At 35.3% G+C, this 20,798-nt stretch overlaps 2 protein-coding genes across 3 annotated transcripts; both read left to right on the top strand.

Annotated features, from left to right (window-relative positions):
- Positions 1–6,989: 6,989 nt before the first annotated feature.
- On the top strand, positions 6,990–7,850 carry LOC138868359 (uncharacterized). Its single transcript, XM_070145910.1, has one exon. The coding sequence runs from the start codon at positions 6,990–6,992 to the stop codon at positions 7,848–7,850; it is 861 nt and encodes a 286-aa protein (XP_070002011.1).
- A 2,268-nt stretch (positions 7,851–10,118) lies between these two features.
- LOC104241891 (kinesin-like protein KIN-13A) lies at positions 10,119–19,610 on the top strand. 2 transcript variants are annotated; one of them, XM_009796849.2, is made up of 14 exons: positions 10,119–10,323; positions 10,453–10,574; positions 10,696–10,942; positions 11,617–11,838; positions 12,404–12,595; positions 13,159–13,263; positions 13,344–13,421; positions 14,617–14,698; positions 15,282–15,444; positions 16,239–16,568; positions 17,186–17,404; positions 17,486–18,092; positions 18,195–18,260; positions 18,962–19,610. In XM_009796849.2, the coding sequence occupies exons 3-14, from the start codon at positions 10,760–10,762 to the stop codon at positions 19,142–19,144; spliced, it is 2,430 nt and encodes an 809-aa protein (XP_009795151.1). In that variant the 5' UTR covers positions 10,119–10,323; positions 10,453–10,574; positions 10,696–10,759; the 3' UTR covers positions 19,145–19,610. The 2 variants fall into 2 exon arrangements, with proteins under 2 accessions (XP_009795151.1, XP_009795152.1); XM_009796850.2 differs by having other exon boundaries at positions 10,233–10,323; positions 10,513–10,574.
- Positions 19,611–20,798: the final 1,188 nt, after the last annotated feature.

Here is a 20,798-nt window from a genome sequence, read left to right as displayed (position 1 = left end):
CATTCCGTACACCCTGCATGAATCACAAATTTATATATAAGACTAAACCATTATTTTATCTTTTTGCTTTTCATTAATTAGGCTAAATGTCCATTTCTTTGGTGCATTCTTTTGCTTTTTTTCTTTTTCTTTTTCCTGCTTGGTTGAGAAATGCTCATGTGGTCAGCAACGTAGACCATTTTACGTGCTAACTGCTAAGCTTTCCAAATTAAGTCCCCCAAAAAAGATAGAACCAGCAATATTGATGCTTTAGCAGACCTCCTCAAGATCTCAAAATTATAAAAAATACCATTGTCTTAGTAGATATTTCTTTCCAGATATTCAAAATTATTTTTCATGTCAGCACATAATGCTCCATCACCCACACGTTGAGTAATCATTGTCATCGACAAGACATATAAATTATTAGGGTTTGCGTTTGGACAGTTTAAATTGAATATAAAAATTTCGGTTTAGATTTTATATTTTTAAATAATTGAAGAAATTATAATCTAAATAAGCTCGAGTTGAATTGGATTTTTTCAGTTCGATTCGAATTAAACAGTTTGAATATTTTGAATTTTCAATTTTGATCTTATAAGTTAGCTTTTTCTTCTTGCAAAAAAATAAAATCCAAATAAAGTATTCCCACCATAGTCACCCAAATAAAGTATTCATACTAGTCATATTACAAATAATGAAACCATTATCAAGAAAATACAAGAAGCATTAACAAAGCGTTAAAAATTAATAAGTACCACATAGTAAACCATGCTGAAAATCTAAAATAGAAAATATTCTCACAGTGAAACATGAGCTATTGTCTAATGAGTGGGGTATTGGATTTATTAGTAACTTGAGTATATGAATAATAGACTAGTGTTTAATGGATAGTGCTAAATATAAGGTATAAAAATATCTAATTTTCTTATATTCAAAAATTCGAAATCCCAAATTCCAAATTCAAAAATTTTTAAAATAAAATCCGAAATGCAATCCACAATCTAAAAATCCAAACCAGAAATTCAAAAAATTTGGATCTCAAGTTTGCCAAACTATGCCCACCGCTATAAACTATGTATGAAATACTTGACATATTACCTAAAAAAGTTATTTCTTGACTATAACTTAATTTTTTCCCTTTTATTATTCGACGGAAGTATCTCGGTAAGTGTTGACTTTACATAAGTGAAACTATTTTTGGTAGGGTGTATAAGAATAGTGCGGAATAATGTGTATTAGTAATGCATGTATTAGTAATGTATGTATTAGTAATGCAAGCATTAGTTATGCAAATATTATTTCTTATCTATTATTTGGTGTGGTGTATTAAAATTATAATGTATTGCATAATTTTTTTTAAAAATAGTTGCTTACAAAAATGTCCTCCATATTCTCTAGCTTTAAGAGACTTTAAGGACAATTTTGTCTTTAACCATGCTAATGCATGCATTAAAGCCTTGGTATTACTAATGCCATGATTTTCTATGCATTACTTATGTATAGGATAATGCCAAGTATGATGTTTAGTTATACACAAGTTGAAAAAAGGTACCAAACAAGGTATTAGTAATGCATAAAGCTAATGTTTGCATTATTTTTTCTAATACCTCCTACCAAACGACCGCTAAAAGTGTCTCTACGGAAATAGCCCCGTGGTTAGTTGCTACCGTTGAGTGTTAAAACTTTGAGTAAAACCCAGTTTACTTCTTTAATCTTTATAGCTTGAGAAATGATACCCCTTCACAGAAAGGGAATCCCCTTATGCATTCTTTTTCCAATTAACTTTTCTGTTTCTTCTTCTTCTTTTATTTGAAAAAACAATGCCTTATTTATTCTTGAACTTACACATTAACTAACCATGATTAAATATAGAAGTGTGACTAAAGTCCTTAGGACAATCTGCTACATTGTTGTTCTTCCGGATGAAAGCCAACTACAACCATTCTTTACTAAAAATCAAACCAGCAAAAGTAAGTTAAAGGATCATAGAATACAATGTCATTACTCGAAGATGTTCAACGTATTTTCAATGACTCTAAACAAAGTAACTCAGCTTGAAAAGTTTGTCTGGCATTGAGATGAGTTTAGGTTTTCACCAAGTTCCAGAGCCACTAGTCTAAGATTTCACTTAAAAATAAATTACTAACTTGTGCAACCAAAATTTTACGGGAATATAGCGCCAAAAATATTTTCTAGTACTAAAATAATATTCCTCCAAAAATGGACTATTTTGACTTTTTATATTTATGGGCAATATTTTTTTTTTGAAAGAAAAGAAGAAACAAAAGAAAGAGAAAGCCTAATGAGAAAAAGAATACATAAGTTCCCTTTCCCATTCGGGGGGGGGGGGAGGGGGGTATTTTTCCCAAGTTATAAAGCGGTAAATTGAATTTTACTCTAAAACTTTCCTTAAGGTGTGCACCTTAAACTAATAGCTGCCATTTCAATAGAAACTAAGGGTTCTAATAAAGGGTGTGTTTGGTACGAAGGATAATGTTTTCCTAGAAAATATTTTCATGGAAAATAAGTGGGTTTTTTTCACTGAAAATTTTTATTTTGTGCCTCACATAACTAACACTAGTTGTGTGAGGCCTATTTTTATCTCACAACTGTATGGTCCCAGAATTTTGTGGACCCGGATGTGTAAGATATGGGTCCACAAATATGTGAGATAAAAAAAGGTCTCACACAACTAGTGTCCGTTGTGTGAGACACAAAATAAAATCACTCTCTTTTTCACTTATTTTTCCTTGTTTGGTTGGTGAGTGGAAAATTTTTCCAGAAAGTATTTTTTAGTGTTTGGTTAGAGAGTAAAAAATATTTTTTTATGCTACTCTCCTCTCCCTCCTCCCCCAAGTCTCTAAAAATTTATACAAACCCAAAGGAACTAATGTGTTGCTTTACTTTTTTATGCAAAAATAACGTTGAAATTTGTGCTCCATAACTAAAAAAAATACTCTTTTTTTGGTTGAAAAAGAAAGTACTCTTTCTACAATAAAAAATAAAGTATTCATTTTATTGAAATAAAAAAATACTTTATCTATATCATGAAAAGAAAATACTCATTTTGTTAAAATGGAAAAAAAATACTTTTTTACATCATGAAAAGAAAATACTTTTTTGTTGAAATGAAAAAAAATACTTTTTTAATCATGAAAAGAAAGGGGGTTATCGCTATAGAGGTGCACGTTTAGCAAGGAATAGCTAATGTACGCTGATAACGATGACTCGCCGGAAAACAGGTCGGAAAGGTAATTCTCAGCAAGCACAAACGGAGGAGAGTACTGAGGAAACATCGAATCGAATGGTTACGCCGGAATCACGAACTACACAACAGCTAGCTCCAATTCAACTTGTACAATGGATGACCGGAATGGAGAGTGCACCGACGATCAGGCAAGGACCACAACCGAAGGATACTGAAACTACAACTGTATTGACCTATTCTGCTGGATCTGGAGAACAAAAGCGAACTATGGCAGACGTGGTTAAAGGCAATAGAATAGTGCAACAGGGATTACAACTGAAACTCTATCCACCAAAAGTGAGAGATGGAGTTAAAATTGTAAAGCTGAATCAGAAAGAAATTGAAATACAGTGTAAAAAATGGGAATCAGCTCTTATAGGGTATGTTATGGGAGGTAACCCTACATTCAAGGAGATGTTGAAATTTACCTATGGAGTGTGAAATTCAGTAACTACTCCTACGGTTCTTATGCACGATGATGGCTACTTCATATTTAGGTCTGAATCAATTGAGGAAAAAATGCTGATTATGGCAAAAGGGCATTATACTTTCAATAATAGACCACTGGTGTTAAAGAACTGGGAGCCGGATTTTGAAATTGACAAGGAGCCTATGCGTGTGATGCCACTGTGGGTCACTTTTCCAGGACTACCTATCCAATGTTGGGCAGAGGAAAACCTGGGAAGAATTGCTAGCTGCTTGGGGAAGCCTGTATGTACTGATAGATTAGCAGCAAAATGTGAGAGAATACCTTATGCTCGTGTGTTAATTGAGATGGATATAACACAACCATTACCAGATGAGCTGACCTTAGAATAGCCAGATGGTAAAATTAGGGTGCAAACAGTGGAATATGAATGGAAACCAGTGTTCTGTCAAGAATGCAACAGATTTGGGCATCCTAATGGTGAATGCAAATGGGAATCATAGCCAGGGATACAGAGGAAAAAGGACAAAAAGCAAAAATGGGTGAGGAAAACCAAAGCAGATAATAATGAGGATAACATAGTACCACTTGCTGAGGAGACAAAGAATGGAGAAGAGAATACACAAGAAAAGACTCAGGAGGTCCAAATGCAGATTGAAGAAAGAGGCAAACAGATTAAGATATATCATGGCAAATCTAGAACAAAAGGACAACTAGCTATCGAACTTGAGAAGCTAACAAGAAGGAACAAGTATGCAGTATTGAGAATTCAGGAGAATGAGCCACTTGACAAGATTGAAAGCAATAAGCATATACAAGGGATTACAAAAGGGTCTACTCCAACTACCATTCCACCAATATGATATTCAGTACTTGGAATATTAGAGGACTCAATAAGTCCTTTAAACAGAGAGAGTTTAAAGAATTTCTGAATAAGAATAAAGTAGATTTGGTAGGATGTTTGGAGACTAGAGTAAAACAAAGAAGAGCAAAGAAGATTCAGATGAAGTTTGGAAGAGAATGAAAAGTGATAGATAACTATTCAGAAGCACCTAATGGTAGAATATGGGTGTGTTGGAAAGAGGCAGAAGTGAAGCTAGACTTGCTACAGTTATCATCACAACTGGTTCATTGCCATATACAAGATAATAATTCTGATTTTCAGAGTTACTTGACTATTGTGTATGGCCTACATACTATTGCTGATAGGAAAGCTTTATGGGCTCAACTAAGTAGTATAAATGCAGTGACTATAGGTCCTTGGTTAACTCTAGGTGACTTCAATAGTATAATGATAGTAGAGGATAGAATAAATGGGGCTCCCGTTCATCAAAATGAAGTAATTGATTTCAATCAGTGCATTGAGGATATTGGAGTAGGACTGATCAATAAAAAAGGGATACAATATTCATGGAGCAATAAGAGAAGGGCTGATGACAGGATCTATAGTCATATAGACTGGGTGTTTGAAAATGCAGATTGGTTTGGAATGTATGCAAGAATTAAAGCAGTATATCTAGTCCCAGGATGTTCTGATCATACACCTATATTGTTAAATTCATAGGTGCACAGAATGAAGATGAGGAAACCTTATAGATTACTAAATGTACTACTACAGCAAGAAGAATTCAAGGGAGCAGTCGAGTTTATATGGAACCAAAACATACAAGGATACACCATGTATAAAATATGCAGAAAGCTGAAATAATTGTAGATTCATACTAGGGAGATTCAGAGACAATACTCATCAGTAGAGGTGAAACTCAAACAATTAAATGAGGAGTTAAATGATATACAACATGATATAAATGATGATCATTTAAATCCAACTCTCATTGAACAAGAGAAGAAAGTGCTGATGCTAATTGAAAAATGGGATGCAGTATATGAGAAGATTTTAAGACAGAAGTCAAGGGCAATATAGATCAAATATAGATACTCAAACACCAAATACTTCCATGCACAATTGAAGGCTAGGCAAGAAAGGAATAAAGTCAGTTCTATTTGTACAGAACAGAATGTGAGAGTGACTGATCCAAAGCAGATCCAGCAGAAGTTCATACAGTTCTTCAAAAAGTTGTTAGGTGAAGCTGCCCCAATAATGACTGGAATTGATGTTACTATAGCTAGAGATGGACCCTGTTTATCACTAGCACAACAACAAGAAATGATGGTACCTATAACAAGAGAGGAGATTATAAAGGTGGTTCAAGAATTATCAAGAGACAAAGCTCCAGGAATAGATGGATATCCAGCAGAGTTCTTTAAAGAAAACTGGCAAATAATTGGTGAAGATGTTATAAAGGCAGTACTGAAATTTTTTGATACAGGGAAGCTGCTTAAAGAAATAAATTGTACTACTATCACACTCATTCCTAAGGTAGTAAATCCCAACTTTGTAAAGGAGTTCAGACCTATTGCATGCTGCTCGACCATGTACAAGATCATTGCTAAGCAGCTTACTAACAAACTAAAGTTGGTAGTAGATTATTTGGTGGGACCTTCACAGTCGGCTTTCATAGAAGGAAGAAACATTTGGACAATGTCCTACTGGCCCATGAACTAATTAAAGGATACAACTACAAAACAGTCTCTCCAAGATGTATACTAAAAGTGGATATAAAAAAGGCATATGACTCTGTTGGCTGGAACTTCTTAAGGACTCTAATGCTGGAATTGGGTATCCCATACAAAATGGTCAACCTTATTATGGAATGTGTAAGTACAGTCTCTTATTCACTTCTGATTAACGGAGGTTTGACACCAAAGTTTCAGGCAAAGAAGGGGCTAAGACAAGGTGATCCAATGTCACCTTATCTATTTGTTTTAGTGATAGAGTACTTGAACATGGATCTGAAGCAACTGGATTCAAATCCAGATTTCAACTATCATCCCAAGTATGCAAAACTGAGAGTGATTCATATATGTTTTGCTGATGATTTACTAATGTGTTGTAGAGCGGACAAGGTATCTATTGAATTGATGATGAAACAGTTTGAGGAATTCTCGACTGTGTCTGGTTTACAAGCAAATATGGAGAAGAGCTCACTCTATATGGCAGGAATATCTACACAGTATAGAGAAGAAATTCTGCAGAAGTTGAAGCTGACCATTGGAGAAATACCATTCAAATACTTAGGAGTTCCACTATCCTCAAAGAAGCTCAACATTAACCAATGCATGCCACTGGTGGATAGAATAGTAGGAATAATTAGATGCTGGACAACCAGATTTTTATCATATGCATGAAGGGTTCAGTTGATCAAAAGTGTATTGTTTGAAATGCAAACCTACTAGGCACAAGTGTTTCTGATTCCAAAAAAAGTTCATGAAATGGTTACTACTATATGTAGGAATTTTCTATGGAAAGGAAGCATTGAAGGGAAGAAGGTACCAATAGCATGTGAAATTGTCTGTAAACCAAAAGCAGCAGGAGGCTTGAATGTCATAAACTTCTTAGTATGGAACAAGGCAGCAATATGCAAACTACTATGGGCAATTGCACAAAAGAAGGACAAGTTATGGGTTCTGTGGATTCATCATCACTATATGAAGAAGAAGGATTTGGAAAATATGAAAACTCCAAAACAAGTTAGCTGGGTGATAAGGAAAATTTTTGAAGCAAGGAGATGGCTAACTACTGGAGTGAAGGAGTTGGAGTTATATGCAGTAAAGGGGAAGTATCTAATCAGTAAAACGTATACTTCAATTATGCCACAATATCCAAAGGTCAGCTGGAAAACATTGCTCTTGACACAAGGAATATTACCTAGACATCAGTTTGTTTTGTGGATGTCATTGCATCAGAGATTAGCAACGGTGGACAAGCTAAGCAAATGGGGAATAATAGTGCCTAAGGAATGTGTTTTATGTATGACTGATACAGAGGAAACTCATGAACATTTGTTCTTTGAGTGTTCATATTCAAGATTTATATGGGAACAGCTGCTAAAACTCTTTGGAATAAGTCGACAAGTAGGAAGATGGCAAAAGGAAACTACATGGCTGACAACAAGAACAAAGAGCAGAAATGAACTATGGAAGATCCTGGGAAGTGCATTTGCAGCAGCAATATATCAAATATGGATGGAAAGAAACCTGCGAAGATTTCAACAGTCAAGAAGAGAAAGTAGGGATATAGTTATAGAAATTATATTACATTTACACGTTAAAGGTGAGAGCTACTGTAAATGAAGAGGAGTCTTAGAAAAGATAAATAGGTATCCATGTTAACATAGATAGTAAGTTCCGGATATGGAACTAAAGTGTCAAAAATAGGCTATTTTTGTAGGACCCGACTCTAGAGTCAAATGAGTGGGTGGATGTACATATTTCACTTGGTTAAATAAAAGTTTGTAATTTAACCAAAAAAAAAAATACTTTTTTCTACATGAAAAGAAAGTATTTTTTTTGTTAAAATGGAAAAGATATTTTTCATATCATGAAAAAAAAAACTCATTTATTGAAATGATTTTTTATCTATAACATGAAAATAAAGTACTATTAATAATATTTTTATTTAGGCGTGGGGGCGTGGGGTGGATAAGTGGGAGTTGGGGTTGGGGTAGGGATTGGGTGAATGGGGTGGGGTGTGCTAGGGAATAGGGTGAGAAAGGTTGAGAAGGAGTTTTGGAAAATATTTTCCCTTCTTGTGATAGGTAGACCCAATTGGAAGAAAATAAATTCATGAGGAAAATATTTTTCAAAACATTTAAGCCAACTAAATATGGAAAATTAGAAAATATTTTCCGAAAAATATTTTCCTTCGTACCAAACACACCTTAATGATCTCTTGGTCACTACAGAAATATTAATTGAACTTTTTAGATTTTACAAAAATTAATAGTAAAAAATATGTTTGAGAATATTTTTTATTTAGCTTCTGATTTTATAATTACTCCCTTTTGATATGTCAATTTTTTTTGCTGATACAAAAATATGCGTTTTTAGAAGCAAATATAATCCTCTTAGTTGTAAATACATACTTAGTTTTTTTTTTTTAATTAAATCTCAATTTAGGATTGTCAATCTAATGTTATGTTTTTTTTGTGTTTTTCGTCAATTATATTTAAAAAGGCTCTTTTATAAGAGAAATATAACATTTGGCAATTGACATCAACAATCTAGGTAAATACTCCGTTTTGATCTTTCAACAATTCCCCAAAAAATAACACACTAACTACTAAACTTTGTAATTACACTTATGTTATACTAAGTTTCTTTTTCTAGATAATATTTTGAGGTAATATAATTGAAAAAATATTCTAAACATAGTACATTTTTACATAGAGGGACCAATAGCATGTGTTTATGCTAATTGAATTTTAAATAGTAGTATTATTTATCAAATATTGATTTGAAATAAGAACAATAACAACACAACATACTCAGTATATTCTCAATAGGTGGGGTCTGGAAAAAGTAATTTGTACGCAGAACTTATCCCTATCTAATGAAGGTAGAGAGGCTATTTCCAATAGACCATCGGCTCGGAAAAAAGAAGGAGAAGAAGAGGAAGAAGAAAAAAAAGAAGAAGGAAAGCAAGAAAGGAAGAGAGAAAAAAAAGAGGGAGATAAGATAAGTAAATACCAAATAATAACAACAGACAATACAATACCTGAGGATTGATTTGAAATAAGAATTTACTAATAACTAGGGCTGTGCATAATTTGGTAAATACCGAATTATCGTACCAAAACCGAAAATTTTGGTATTTGGTATACAGTATTTTGGTATTTGGTTTAAGTTTTTTAAAAAAAATTGGTATTAGGTATGGTATTTGGTACTTTAAAATAAAATACCGAAATAATGATACCGTACCGAAATATATATTATATTATACAAAACATATATTATTAATTATAACACAAATATAAAAAATCTAAAATTTTACTTTTCTTTATTCTCTAAGTTCATCAATTAACTCTAAACAGGTAACAAGACATTTCTAATGATCAAATATTCTTTTATGTACAATTTTCTCTATTTGGGTCGATATTTACTAGTTTTGGACAATATTTTTGTCTACAAATATTTTTAGTTTTGTATTTTTGAGTACTTTAATTAAGAATATTAGAGTCTATGGCTCTATGCACTAGTTAATATTCAAACCGAATAAACCGAAGTTACCGAACCGAATGAACCAAAATCGAAAGGAGAAAACCTGAACCATACCGAATTTAATTAAGTACGGTATTGGTATAGGATTTTAAGAAACCGAATACCGAACTGAAATGTCCAAATACCGTACCGTACCAACCGACGATCACCCCCTGCTAACAAATGAGGAATGGAAAATATAATAATCCAAGGAAAAAAAAATTGAAAAAAGAACCACATCAGCGGATGTAAAAATAAAAAATAAAAATAAAAATAAAAGAGTCCTACATCTACATTTAAAAATTTAAAAATAAAAAATTAAAAAATTAAATAGATATATGTAATTTCTGAGTCATGAAAGTTAGAAAATGAATTAGCTCATGATAAAAGGCATTCTCTCTCTCTCCATTATCATTGCTTCCAAGCAACAATTCCATGAATTCTCCACATTGAATTGAATCCAACAAACAAATTTAGGGTTTCCTTTTTTGCTCTTATCGCTCTCAGATCTATCCCTATACAATTAAAGTATTCGGATCGCCAGATTCACTTTCTTAATCTTTATCAGGTACGGCATTTTCTTATTCATAAATATCTACTGTGTGTGTATAAAATTCTGCAAATTGGACTATTCTACGTGTTTAATTTCAATTTTTCTCAATGGATTTATGCAATTTTTACATGCATTGTGTATTAGGACAAATTTGAACCGGTGCATTATAATTCAAGTAATCGCATTTATCGTTTCAAAACGCAGTCGTTTTGTTAACGTGTTAAGCACGTAAATGTGCTGCTTCGATTTCGACTTTACATCTCCCTGTAAGTTCTTCAATTACGATCTATAATGTTTTCTTCATTTTTTGTGTGTGTGTTTTGGGATCGGTATCAGTGATATTGCTGTATTTTGATGTTGGGGGTTTTTTGGATGTTGTTGTTGAAGTGTATAATAACAGATCGTGAAATTGGCGCCGCAACGCAGATCACAGCGCCACGTGGGTGGCCAGATGCAGCAGAGCAACGGGGCGGCTACTGCTGGTCTGTATGATCAGCAGCAGGGCAATGCCAGCCCCGCTGCTGATGCAGGAGATGCTGTCATGGCGCGATGGCTTCAGTCTGCGGGCTTGCAGCATCTGGCCTCCCCAATGGCAGCCTCTACCGGTGTGGATCACCGACTCCTAATTATGCAGGTAATATTCCCATAATTGCCTTGACAAGTTATTTAATACCCCTCCGTGATACTCTTTCCTTTTTATTTTATTCCAAAAGAGTGATACATTTCTGTATTTAGAAATAATTTAAGTTAGAAACTTCTCATTTAACCCTTAATGAGATGATTTATAGCCACTTAAATATCTCTGACTTGTTTTAGATCTCAAGTTTTAAAATTCTTTCTTTCTTTCTTTCTTAAGCTTCGTGTTCAGTCAGATAATATCACTCAAATTGGGATAGAATGAGTATTGGAATAAAATGATCCTGAATAGAACATAAGGTACTTAGAGGTTTCATATAGCTGATCAGAACTAGTTTGAGATTGAAGCATTGTTGATTTAATAATAGTTCTCATGTATCAGATGAATATTTCATATATTTTGTTCAAATCTGGACTTTATAGTTTGAGCACAAGGCACTGCACCAGTCGATAGCATAATTGCTACATTAGTTAAAATTGAATTGTTCCGAGGTTCTGTCTGATGTAGCGTCTAAAGGCTCTAGAAATAAATATTGATCATTTTGTCTGATTTTCACCCTTTCTCTTTCTTATGGTTCTGGGTCATGTGTGTTTATTTTGGCATTCTTGGTCTTGTTTAGATGTTGCCGTATTGATTTTTTCAATAATTGAAGCTTGGGATGTTGTTTGAAGGGATATGGAGCTCAGTCTATGGAAGAGAAACAGAGGCTTTTCAAATTAATGAGAAACCTCAACTTTAACAGCGAATCTGCATCCGAGCCATATACTCCTACTGCTGAAAGTTCAGGAGGGATCGGAGCATCAGATGGTTTCTACTCTCCTGAGTTCAGAGGAGACTTTGGTGCTGGGCTTCTGGATCTGCATTCTATGGATGACACAGAGCTCTTATCTGAGGTATGGAAATATTATTTGGAGGCATGATATTTAGCACATAGTTCTGCAGTCCACTGCTCCTGTTTGAGTATACATTCTTTTGCTGGGAACATTGGTTGGACTAGGATTCCTCTAGCTGACTCCCTTTCTGCCACCAATTACGCTCCATCCCCACCCTCCAGTAAAAAGAAAGGGAGTAACGAGACGAGAAAGGAAGTGTACTGAGACTTTTTTTTCATTTAGAGAACATAGTTGTGCTCTATTTGGAGTCTTTTTGTCCATTCTCTGGAAGGTTATCCAATGGTGGAGGAGCTATCTTGTATCCTCGTCGAATACGTTCAGATGGCACAAGAATCCTAATTATTTGGGTTCTATTTAACAGTAGACTATTTTGAAATCAAAGATAAGAGATTTTTAGTCAAAAAATGCCCAATTGAAGTTTGAAGTTAGAAGTGTCTTCACATATTGGTAGAATAGCTATGGGATTGGAATTCTTTTTATGTGAAGAGTGAAAACCATACTTGCTGTTTACTTGTTGTCTAGAGGGCAATTGCTGTTCAATAACTGTTGCTTTACTTTTTGATAGCATGTAACTTCAGAACCATTTGAGCAGTCACCTTTCGTGCCTGCGGTGAATGGAGCATTTGATAGTAACTTTGATGCCCCAACCCATTGGCAACAAAAAGCACAACCAGAAGCTGATATTGCAGATGGATTGCCCATAATTGAAAAGGAAAGCAACGCAAGAGAAAACAATGTGGCAAAGATTAAAGTAGTGGTATGTCACTTGTGCTTGAACCATCAATCATGGACACATGTAAACTATGGTAATGAAACACCATTGAGGCTGTGAAAACCCTTGTTATTCTCTGTAAAGGTGAACATTTGAAATCATTTCGATTGCCGTACTTGTAAGCAGCAGCTTTGGAAATATTTGTGGCTCTATTAGAAATAAGATGACATTTTTTCTGTTTCCTGAGAGGTATAAAAGAAACTGATTTGTCATAGTTATGCTTATATGTAGTACTCCTGCTTTTGTAGGAGTTTTTTAGCCTTTGAGATTTATATGTCGTATGTCAGTAGAAAATATAAAGAACTTCTAGTACTTCTATTTTTCTTTTTTTTTTCTTTTGTATAAATTAGCCTGAGTTTATATGGAGTAACATGGTTAGTGAGGATTCATATAGCCGACCCCAACTTGTTTGGGACTGAGGCGTAGTTATTGTTGTTGTTTCATCTTCTGTTTTAATCCCTTTCTATGTGTGTCATATGGCGGTTCGGTTGATGATTCGAGTTACTTCCTGTCTAAAATTTCTAAGAGCGATCATGATGTTTGACCAGGTGCGGAAAAGACCTCTAAACAAGAAAGAAATTTCTCGGAAGGAGGATGACATCGTCACTGTAACAGACAATGCTTGTCTCACTGTCCATGAACCCAAACTAAAGGTTTGGAATTCATTGTTCTGATTATGCATCAGGCATCAGCTTATGTCTGAGACTAACTAAGGTTTGTTTCACTATTGAAGGTGGACTTGACTGCTTATGTTGAGAAGCATGAGTTCTGTTTTGATGCTATTCTAGACGAGCACATTACAAATGATGAGGTATTATTCCAAACAACAATTTGGAATAAGATATGGACTGCCTTCAATCTTTCCCCCCCATAATTGGTGATTTACTGTGTTGCCTAAATGTAGGCAATTTCGATATCTAGGATTAATCTTTCAAGAGAATGGCATGGTAGATGAAGATGTAATATATAGAAGTAAAATATGATGGTGAAAAATGGGAGAGCGCTTTTTATGCTATAATGAGATACCTAGAAAAATGGTCATGGGATTGGTAATGTTATTTGAGAGTGAATGTTGGGCCTCTAAGGCGGAACATATCCACAACATTTGTGACATAATAATGCAGATCTTAAGATGGTGTGCCTTCATACAAGATCGGACAAGATTTGAAATAATCACGTTAGACTGATAGTAAATAACCCACATAGAGGATAAAATGAAAGAGGGTTGCTGGAGATGGTTTAGTCATGTCCTATGTGGACCTCCAAGTGCATCAGTCAATAGGTGCAACACTAAGATTATTGAAGGTGCTAAAAGGAATAATGTAGATCCAAAATTATATGGATAGAAGTTGTTTTAAAGACCTATAATCTCTCAGAATCAGTATGATTGTAGCTAAGACAATACCATAATGAAAGAAAAAGATCATATAGGCAATACCAACTTGTTGGAATTAAATCTTAATTGTTTTATTTTGGTACTTATGTTAGGTCTTTATAGGTTATTTGGTCTAATTTGGTTTGATGTTTGTATGTCAGTGTTGGGTAAGTGTGAGATTTAGAGAACCTTTAGTTCTTAGGAACCCCTAATTTGCTTTATGAAACAAATTATTTACTAGAATTGGAATGAACGTGCTCGAATAGAACGTGACGGATATAGAGGATTTATATAACCTATCCAAGTATTGGGATTTGAGATTTATAGCCTGTTTTGGCCAAGCTTTTCTTTGCCAAAAATGTTTTTTTCCCAAAGTTTAGGTGTTTGGCCAAACTTTTAGAAGGAAAAAAGTGTTTTTGAGTAGAAGCAGAAGTTGTTTTTGAGAAGCTGAAAAAAGTTGTTTCTCCCCAAAAGTACTTTTCAAGAAAATACACTTAGAAATACTTTTTAAAAGCTTGGCCAAACACTAATTACTGCGCAAAAGTGCTTGGTTCGACTTTTGTTTATGTGGTTTTACTTGCTTATGTCAAGTTTTCGGCTTAAACATTATCTTTCCTCATGCATTTTGCAGGTTTATCGTGCTACCGTGGAACCAATTATTCCTACCATCTTTCAGCGCACAAAAGCAACATGTTTTGCTTATGGCCAGACAGGTTTGCTATATTTTCCACAAGCTTGATTTATTTTGTCAGTAAAAGAGATGCATCTAGAAAAAATATGTCTAAATTTGAGTTATCCGGTTTTTCGAGTTGCCAGTTCCTTGCTTTCAGGTTGAAGTGCGCATGTTTCTGAAATGGCCCTTTAAATTTGTGACTTTTACGATTAGGAATATAGAGATTGTTTGGGATCCAGACTTGTTTGACCAGCATGCTTATAAACAACATATTTGATCGAGTAGAGATTAGATTATTCTAATTTTTCTTGGATACCTTTTCTTCTGGAGTTGATGGAATGGTTTGCCACATCTCATTCTTCATATTTCTGCTTTTAGATGTTTCAAATTATGAAAGTGTTGCACTCCATATTCTTCTTGACATCTTTCTCGCATGTTCATGAGCGATACATGTTTTACTGTAAGCCAATCATATGAATTTCTCAGTGTCATTGCTTTTAAGTTTATGCCTCTTATCACTACTAGTTTGTTTGCATTTGGGCATTGCTATTGTGGGCAGCTCCTCGATCAGTTATCATAGAATTGATGTTTTTTCCTTTTTCCTTCCCTTATTGATGGTTCAGGTAGTGGTAAGACATACACGATGCAACCATTGCCTCTCAGAGCTGCAGATGATCTTGTCAGATTGTTGTATCAGCCAATTTATCGTAATCAGAAGTTCAAGTTGTGGCTCAGCTTTTTTGAAATATATGGTGGGAAACTGTTCGATCTTCTCAGTGATAGAAAGTTAGTATCCTTACCTGCATTGAAAATCTCTCTCTCCTTTGAATGTCAATAGAATTTTAAATGCGTAATTTCCCCCCCCCCCTTTTCAAGTAGGTTATACCCTGCATAACACAAAAATTAGAATGGTTAATCTAGAACCTCTGAATGGGTCTCCAACATTCATCCTTTGGTGGTATCTGATCTTATAGATAACTTTCCACTAAAGATGAAGATAAAAAATAGAGAGGAAGCACCCAAGGGTGTGGCCTAGTGGTCAATAAAGTGGGTGAGAACCATGAGGTCTCAGGTTCAAATCCCAGCGGAGGCAAAAAACACCAGGTGATTTCTTCCCATCTATCCAAGCCTTAGTGGATAGAGTTACCTGTTACTGGTGGGAGGTGGTAGGTATCCCGTGGAATTAGTAGAGGTGCGCGCAAGCTGGCCCAGACACCACGGTTATCAAAAAAAAAAAAGAGAGAGGAAGACACTTGAAGATTTAAAGTATCTTCATTGATTTGATGATAAAAAGCAGTGTCTTCTTTTTTGCTTCAAAAGTTATAAGGTTCCTCTCTACCCAAACAGTCCACAATAAGCATAAAGGTGTGATCTTCCAATTATGTCTTCATCTCTTTTCCACTATCTGCCCTTGCCAGCAATTCAATGTCATTTTCAGGTGTCTTGGTTCTCCAACATATTGAAGAATAAATCATTGTCAAACCTTTCTTATTGTTTGTTTCACCAATATGGAGCTTCATGTTTGAAACATGTATATTCTGTCATTTTCTTATCATTTGTTCCTTTGCGCTCTTATGTAGGAAACTTTGTATGAGAGAAGATGGGCGTCAGCAGGTTTGCATCGTTGGGCTCCAGGAATTTGAAGTTTCAGATGTGCAGGTTGTGAAAGAGTATATTGAGAGGGGAAGTGCTGCAAGAAGTACAGGTTCCACTGGTGCAAATGAGGAATCGTCAAGATCACACGCGATATTACAACTTGTCATCAAGAAACACAATGAAGTAAAGGACTCTAGGCGAAATAATGATGGAAATGAATCCAAGGGTGGGAAAGTCGTCGGAAAGATTTCTTTTATTGACCTTGCTGGTAGTGAGAGGGGGGCGGACACAACTGATAATGACAGACAGACAAGGTACCTTCTTATGAATGCATCTGGCTGCTCTTGTATATTCCTTTCCTGGAACTCTTTGGACTTCTTCATTCTATTTTTTTTCTTTAGAGGTTGAACTAGTCCGTGTCATTGCATCTGTTTCGAAAAGTTTGACTTGTCAAAAATAAAGGGAAAGAAATCTATTTCATGAAGTTATATGTCGAACCACCACACTGAACATAGGCCAAGCTGGAGTTCCGATGGTATTGATTGATTCTCCAGTAAGGAGAAAAGGCTACGGTGATCAGCACAGTTGTATGGCTTTGTTTTGGATGAAGTTCAAGAGAGTTGTATGTTTCATATTACTATTCTGTATTAATGCTCAAGGGATGGTTTTCTTTTACTCTGGAAAAGATCTTGACTGTAGCAAGTACATTCAGTTCTATTGTAGAGATGTTCTGAGTTTTCACTTTGGCCAGTTAGAAACCGCAACACTTGAAGCTTGTTTGTTGCATAAAATGCTTGAGGTCCAGATTATTCCTTATCCCCACCCCACCCCACCTCACCCCCACCCCCCCAAAAAAAAGCACTTTTATGGCCCTTTGCTGCCAATATGTTGAAGTAGAATACTTTGAAATCTTCATTTTTGTCTGGTTTAGGATTGAGGGAGCAGAAATTAACAAGAGCTTGTTGGCTCTTAAAGAGTGTATTCGTGCTCTTGACAATGATCAGCTTCATATACCGTTCCGTGGGAGCAAACTCACTGAAGTACTTCGTGACTCCTTTGTTGGCAACTCAAAAACTGTTATGATTTCCTGCATTTCTCCCAATGCTGGATCATGTGAACATACACTAAATACCTTGAGATATGCTGACAGGTAGCTCTTGCCTTTTTTGTACAAATTGAATGTTTTATTCGTTTGATTATGTGGATGAACCTATTGACATTGTATTTACAGGGTTAAAAGTCTATCCAAAGGTGGAAACACCAAAAAAGATCAGAGTGCAAGCATAATACCTCCTACAATCAAGGAACCTCCTTTAGCGACTACATTGGCTGCTTCTGTTGAGGCAGAAAACGCTTATGAGCAACCCCATGAATCTAAAGTATCAGAAGCAAGTAGGAGAGTTATGGAGAAAGAAAGCACATCATACAATTCCACAAATGATTTTGATAAACAAACCTGTAGATTTTCTTCAAATCATACTTTCAATTGTCTGGAGGAAGGAGCAAATTTTGGTGGGACAGATAGGGACAGGTTTGAGGTTAAGAATAGCTATGGTGTTCCAGCTGGTCAAAGAATGATCTCGGCATCAAATTTGCAGAGCTCAACTGATACAGAGGACAAGGTGCAGAAAGTGTCTCCACCTCGGAGGAAAGTTTATCGTGATGAGAAACTTGAAAAGCCGGGAAAATGGTCAAGAAAAGATGTATCAAGCTCTGAGTCATTCTCAACAAGTTATAAACAGCAAAGCGCAAGTATTCCTAATATAAGAAGTAATGGGTCGGGACAAAATGAACCTAGTTCACCCCCTTGTGATGAGAATATCAATGAATTACTGCAGGTTAGACTTCGATGTAACTTGTTATCTCATGAGATATCCTTACTAATAACAGTTATGACCTTACATTCACATATGTGTACTTTTCCTCTTTTTGTTGTAAAGGAAGAAGAAGCCCTGATGGCTGCGCACAGGAAAGAAATTGAAGATACAATGGACATTGTTCGTGAAGTAAGCGAAGTCATTGTTATTCTAGTCTAATAAAGTTCTTAATACTTTATCTCCCTGCAAATTAGGAATATTTATAGGTGTGTCCGGGAAGGTTCCTGCATTTCTACAACATGCATGACAATTGCTAAAACCTAACTGCAAGTCACTCTTCCTTGAGTTCTATCCTAATTCTGGTATCTCCTTAGCATTTTCCTTGGATGCTCTACTACGCTGACTAAGAGTCCGGATGCTTTGTTTGTGAAACTATAAAAGTCTTGCACTGGTTTTCTGCACAAAGTTATGCTTTTTCTTTTTCTTTTTAATCTTTATCCGTTTGTCTCCCTTTAAAACTATACTATCTGCTGGCATTTTTATAACTTTTGGCTTTTTAAGTTTGGATTTGAAGAGGAGGGTAGTAGGATTTTTATCACTTAGTTGCTACTTTGCTCATCCAGGACTTGTCACCTATTTCTGTCTTTTCTCTCGCTCAAGACAAACTAAATGATTTTCTTTCAGCATTGTGAAAATAGATGCTATAGTTTTGAAATTTTGTCCCATCTTTAAGGGTGATTATTTTATGAGGGAATAGCCATATGTAGTGAACTTGTTATTATGTCCTCTGACTACCTATCAACATACAAATGAAAGGTTGGATCCAGAAGAAAGAAGGGTATAAGCTATTCACTTAAGATAATTAACATATGTTGCCTTTTCTCTACCAGGAAATGAAACTGCTGGCAGAAGTAGATCAGCCTGGAAGTCTAATAGACAATTATGTATCGCAGTTGAGCTATGTGCTGTCACGAAAAGCAGCAAGCCTGGTTAGCCTTCAGGCTCGCCTTTCCAGATTCCAGCATCGATTGAAAGAGCAGGAAATACTGAGTAGAAAGAGGGTACCACGCTAAGGCAACAATTTAGTTGCATTTGAAGTGGTCTCCTTTTCTCCCTGGTATAATCTGTCCCTTTGAAACATTCAAGAATAGCTTAATCTATCTTGCCAACACAAACCATCAGGTGAAGTTACGTTGTGCAGATGTACAGAAAACAAAGCAGTGGTTGTTGTCTTATGAACTTGAACTAAAGGAACTATAGACATACATTCATGCTGATTAACAAGTTAAGAAGCAATGCTGTGTTGTCGTGATCAGATTTGGACTTGCTGAAACGTGGACAGAGATCCACATCTATTACTGTGTTGTCGAATTTCATGTTGTGCAATGTCGCCAAAGTATAGGTTTCTGGGAAGATAGATGTGTATTTGTAACTTAACTTTTACTATATGTTCTCTTGCAACAATATGATTGATTCAATGATTTCACTCTGTATCAAACATTTATTTTATTTTTATTTTGCGCTAGCATTTCTCATGCACGTGATTGGCACATTGGCTTTACTGAATTAGCCATTTGTATAATTCTCGTCCCTACTGAAAAAACATCATGTTCGCTATTGTATATCAGAAATGTTAGTGAACTCAAATGACTAAATTTTGGCTCTTTGGTTTTATTCTTTTAGATAGAAAAAAAAATGCAGAAATATAAGAAGTTCGTGATCTTAGAGAGTAAATATACCTCTCTCTATTAAGTAATAATGGAAAGAGAGATTTGGTTAATGTTCTATTAAGTTTTTTCCTCTCTATGTGAGAAGTGTATCACACGTTCCGAAACACCAATTCTGAGATTAAATTACCCACAAAAAAGATTTTTAATTTGGGTCAGGTTCGCTGGATGGATATATTTAGGACCACCATTTATATTTTGACCCTGTTAAGAAAAGTATTAGGAAATAACCCCGTGCTGAATCTTGACGATTATAAGAATTTTCAGCCACACTTGAAAAATTTCTGTTGATAAGTCAACATTTGTAGCTGTCACACTTCCTTTTTCCTGCCCTCAGAGGGGTATAAGAGAGTTTTTCCAATTTAAGTGATAATCGAGACAAGATTTATTGATTTATTCAGAGTCGCCACTTGCGATAATTTATGGTGTCTCAAGTCACCGGTTTTAAATCCCGAATCGAGGAAAGTTGACTCTTATTTATGGTCTGCGAACACAGAAAGCCGAGTAAGGAATTTTGTTAACCCGGGAGAAGGTGTTAGGCATTCCCGAGTTCTGTGGTTCTAGCACGGTCGTTCAACTATTATTATAGGCCTAATTATCTGATTAATTACATGTTTTAGCCTATGATGCATTTTTAGCTTATTAACCGCTTTCAATTATTTCAAATCGCTTTTAGGAAGATTCAACGTTATTTAAAACATGCCTTGAACTACACCACATGAAATGCACCCGCGGTTCGCGACACGTTCTATTTAACGTTGTTAAGAATTGAAATTGGGTCACATGAAATGCACACCCGAAATTAGTAATTAAAGAAAATCAATTTAAAGAACGAAAGCGACTACGAAAGTTCAAATTAATAATGAAGTTTGCGAGGGTCATGGAAAATTCAATTGATGGCACACCCCGATTTTAAAGAGTCAGTAACAATTATATGAGGGCCATGGGTTATTTACTGGAAATGGCACACCTCAAGTCTATTCTTTCAAAGGATGTTTGA

Source organism: Nicotiana sylvestris, chromosome 5, assembly GCF_000393655.2.
Source record: "Nicotiana sylvestris chromosome 5, ASM39365v2, whole genome shotgun sequence".
Taxonomy (NCBI): domain Eukaryota; kingdom Viridiplantae; phylum Streptophyta; class Magnoliopsida; order Solanales; family Solanaceae; genus Nicotiana; species Nicotiana sylvestris.
This window is presented reverse-complemented; position numbering and strand designations above follow the sequence as displayed.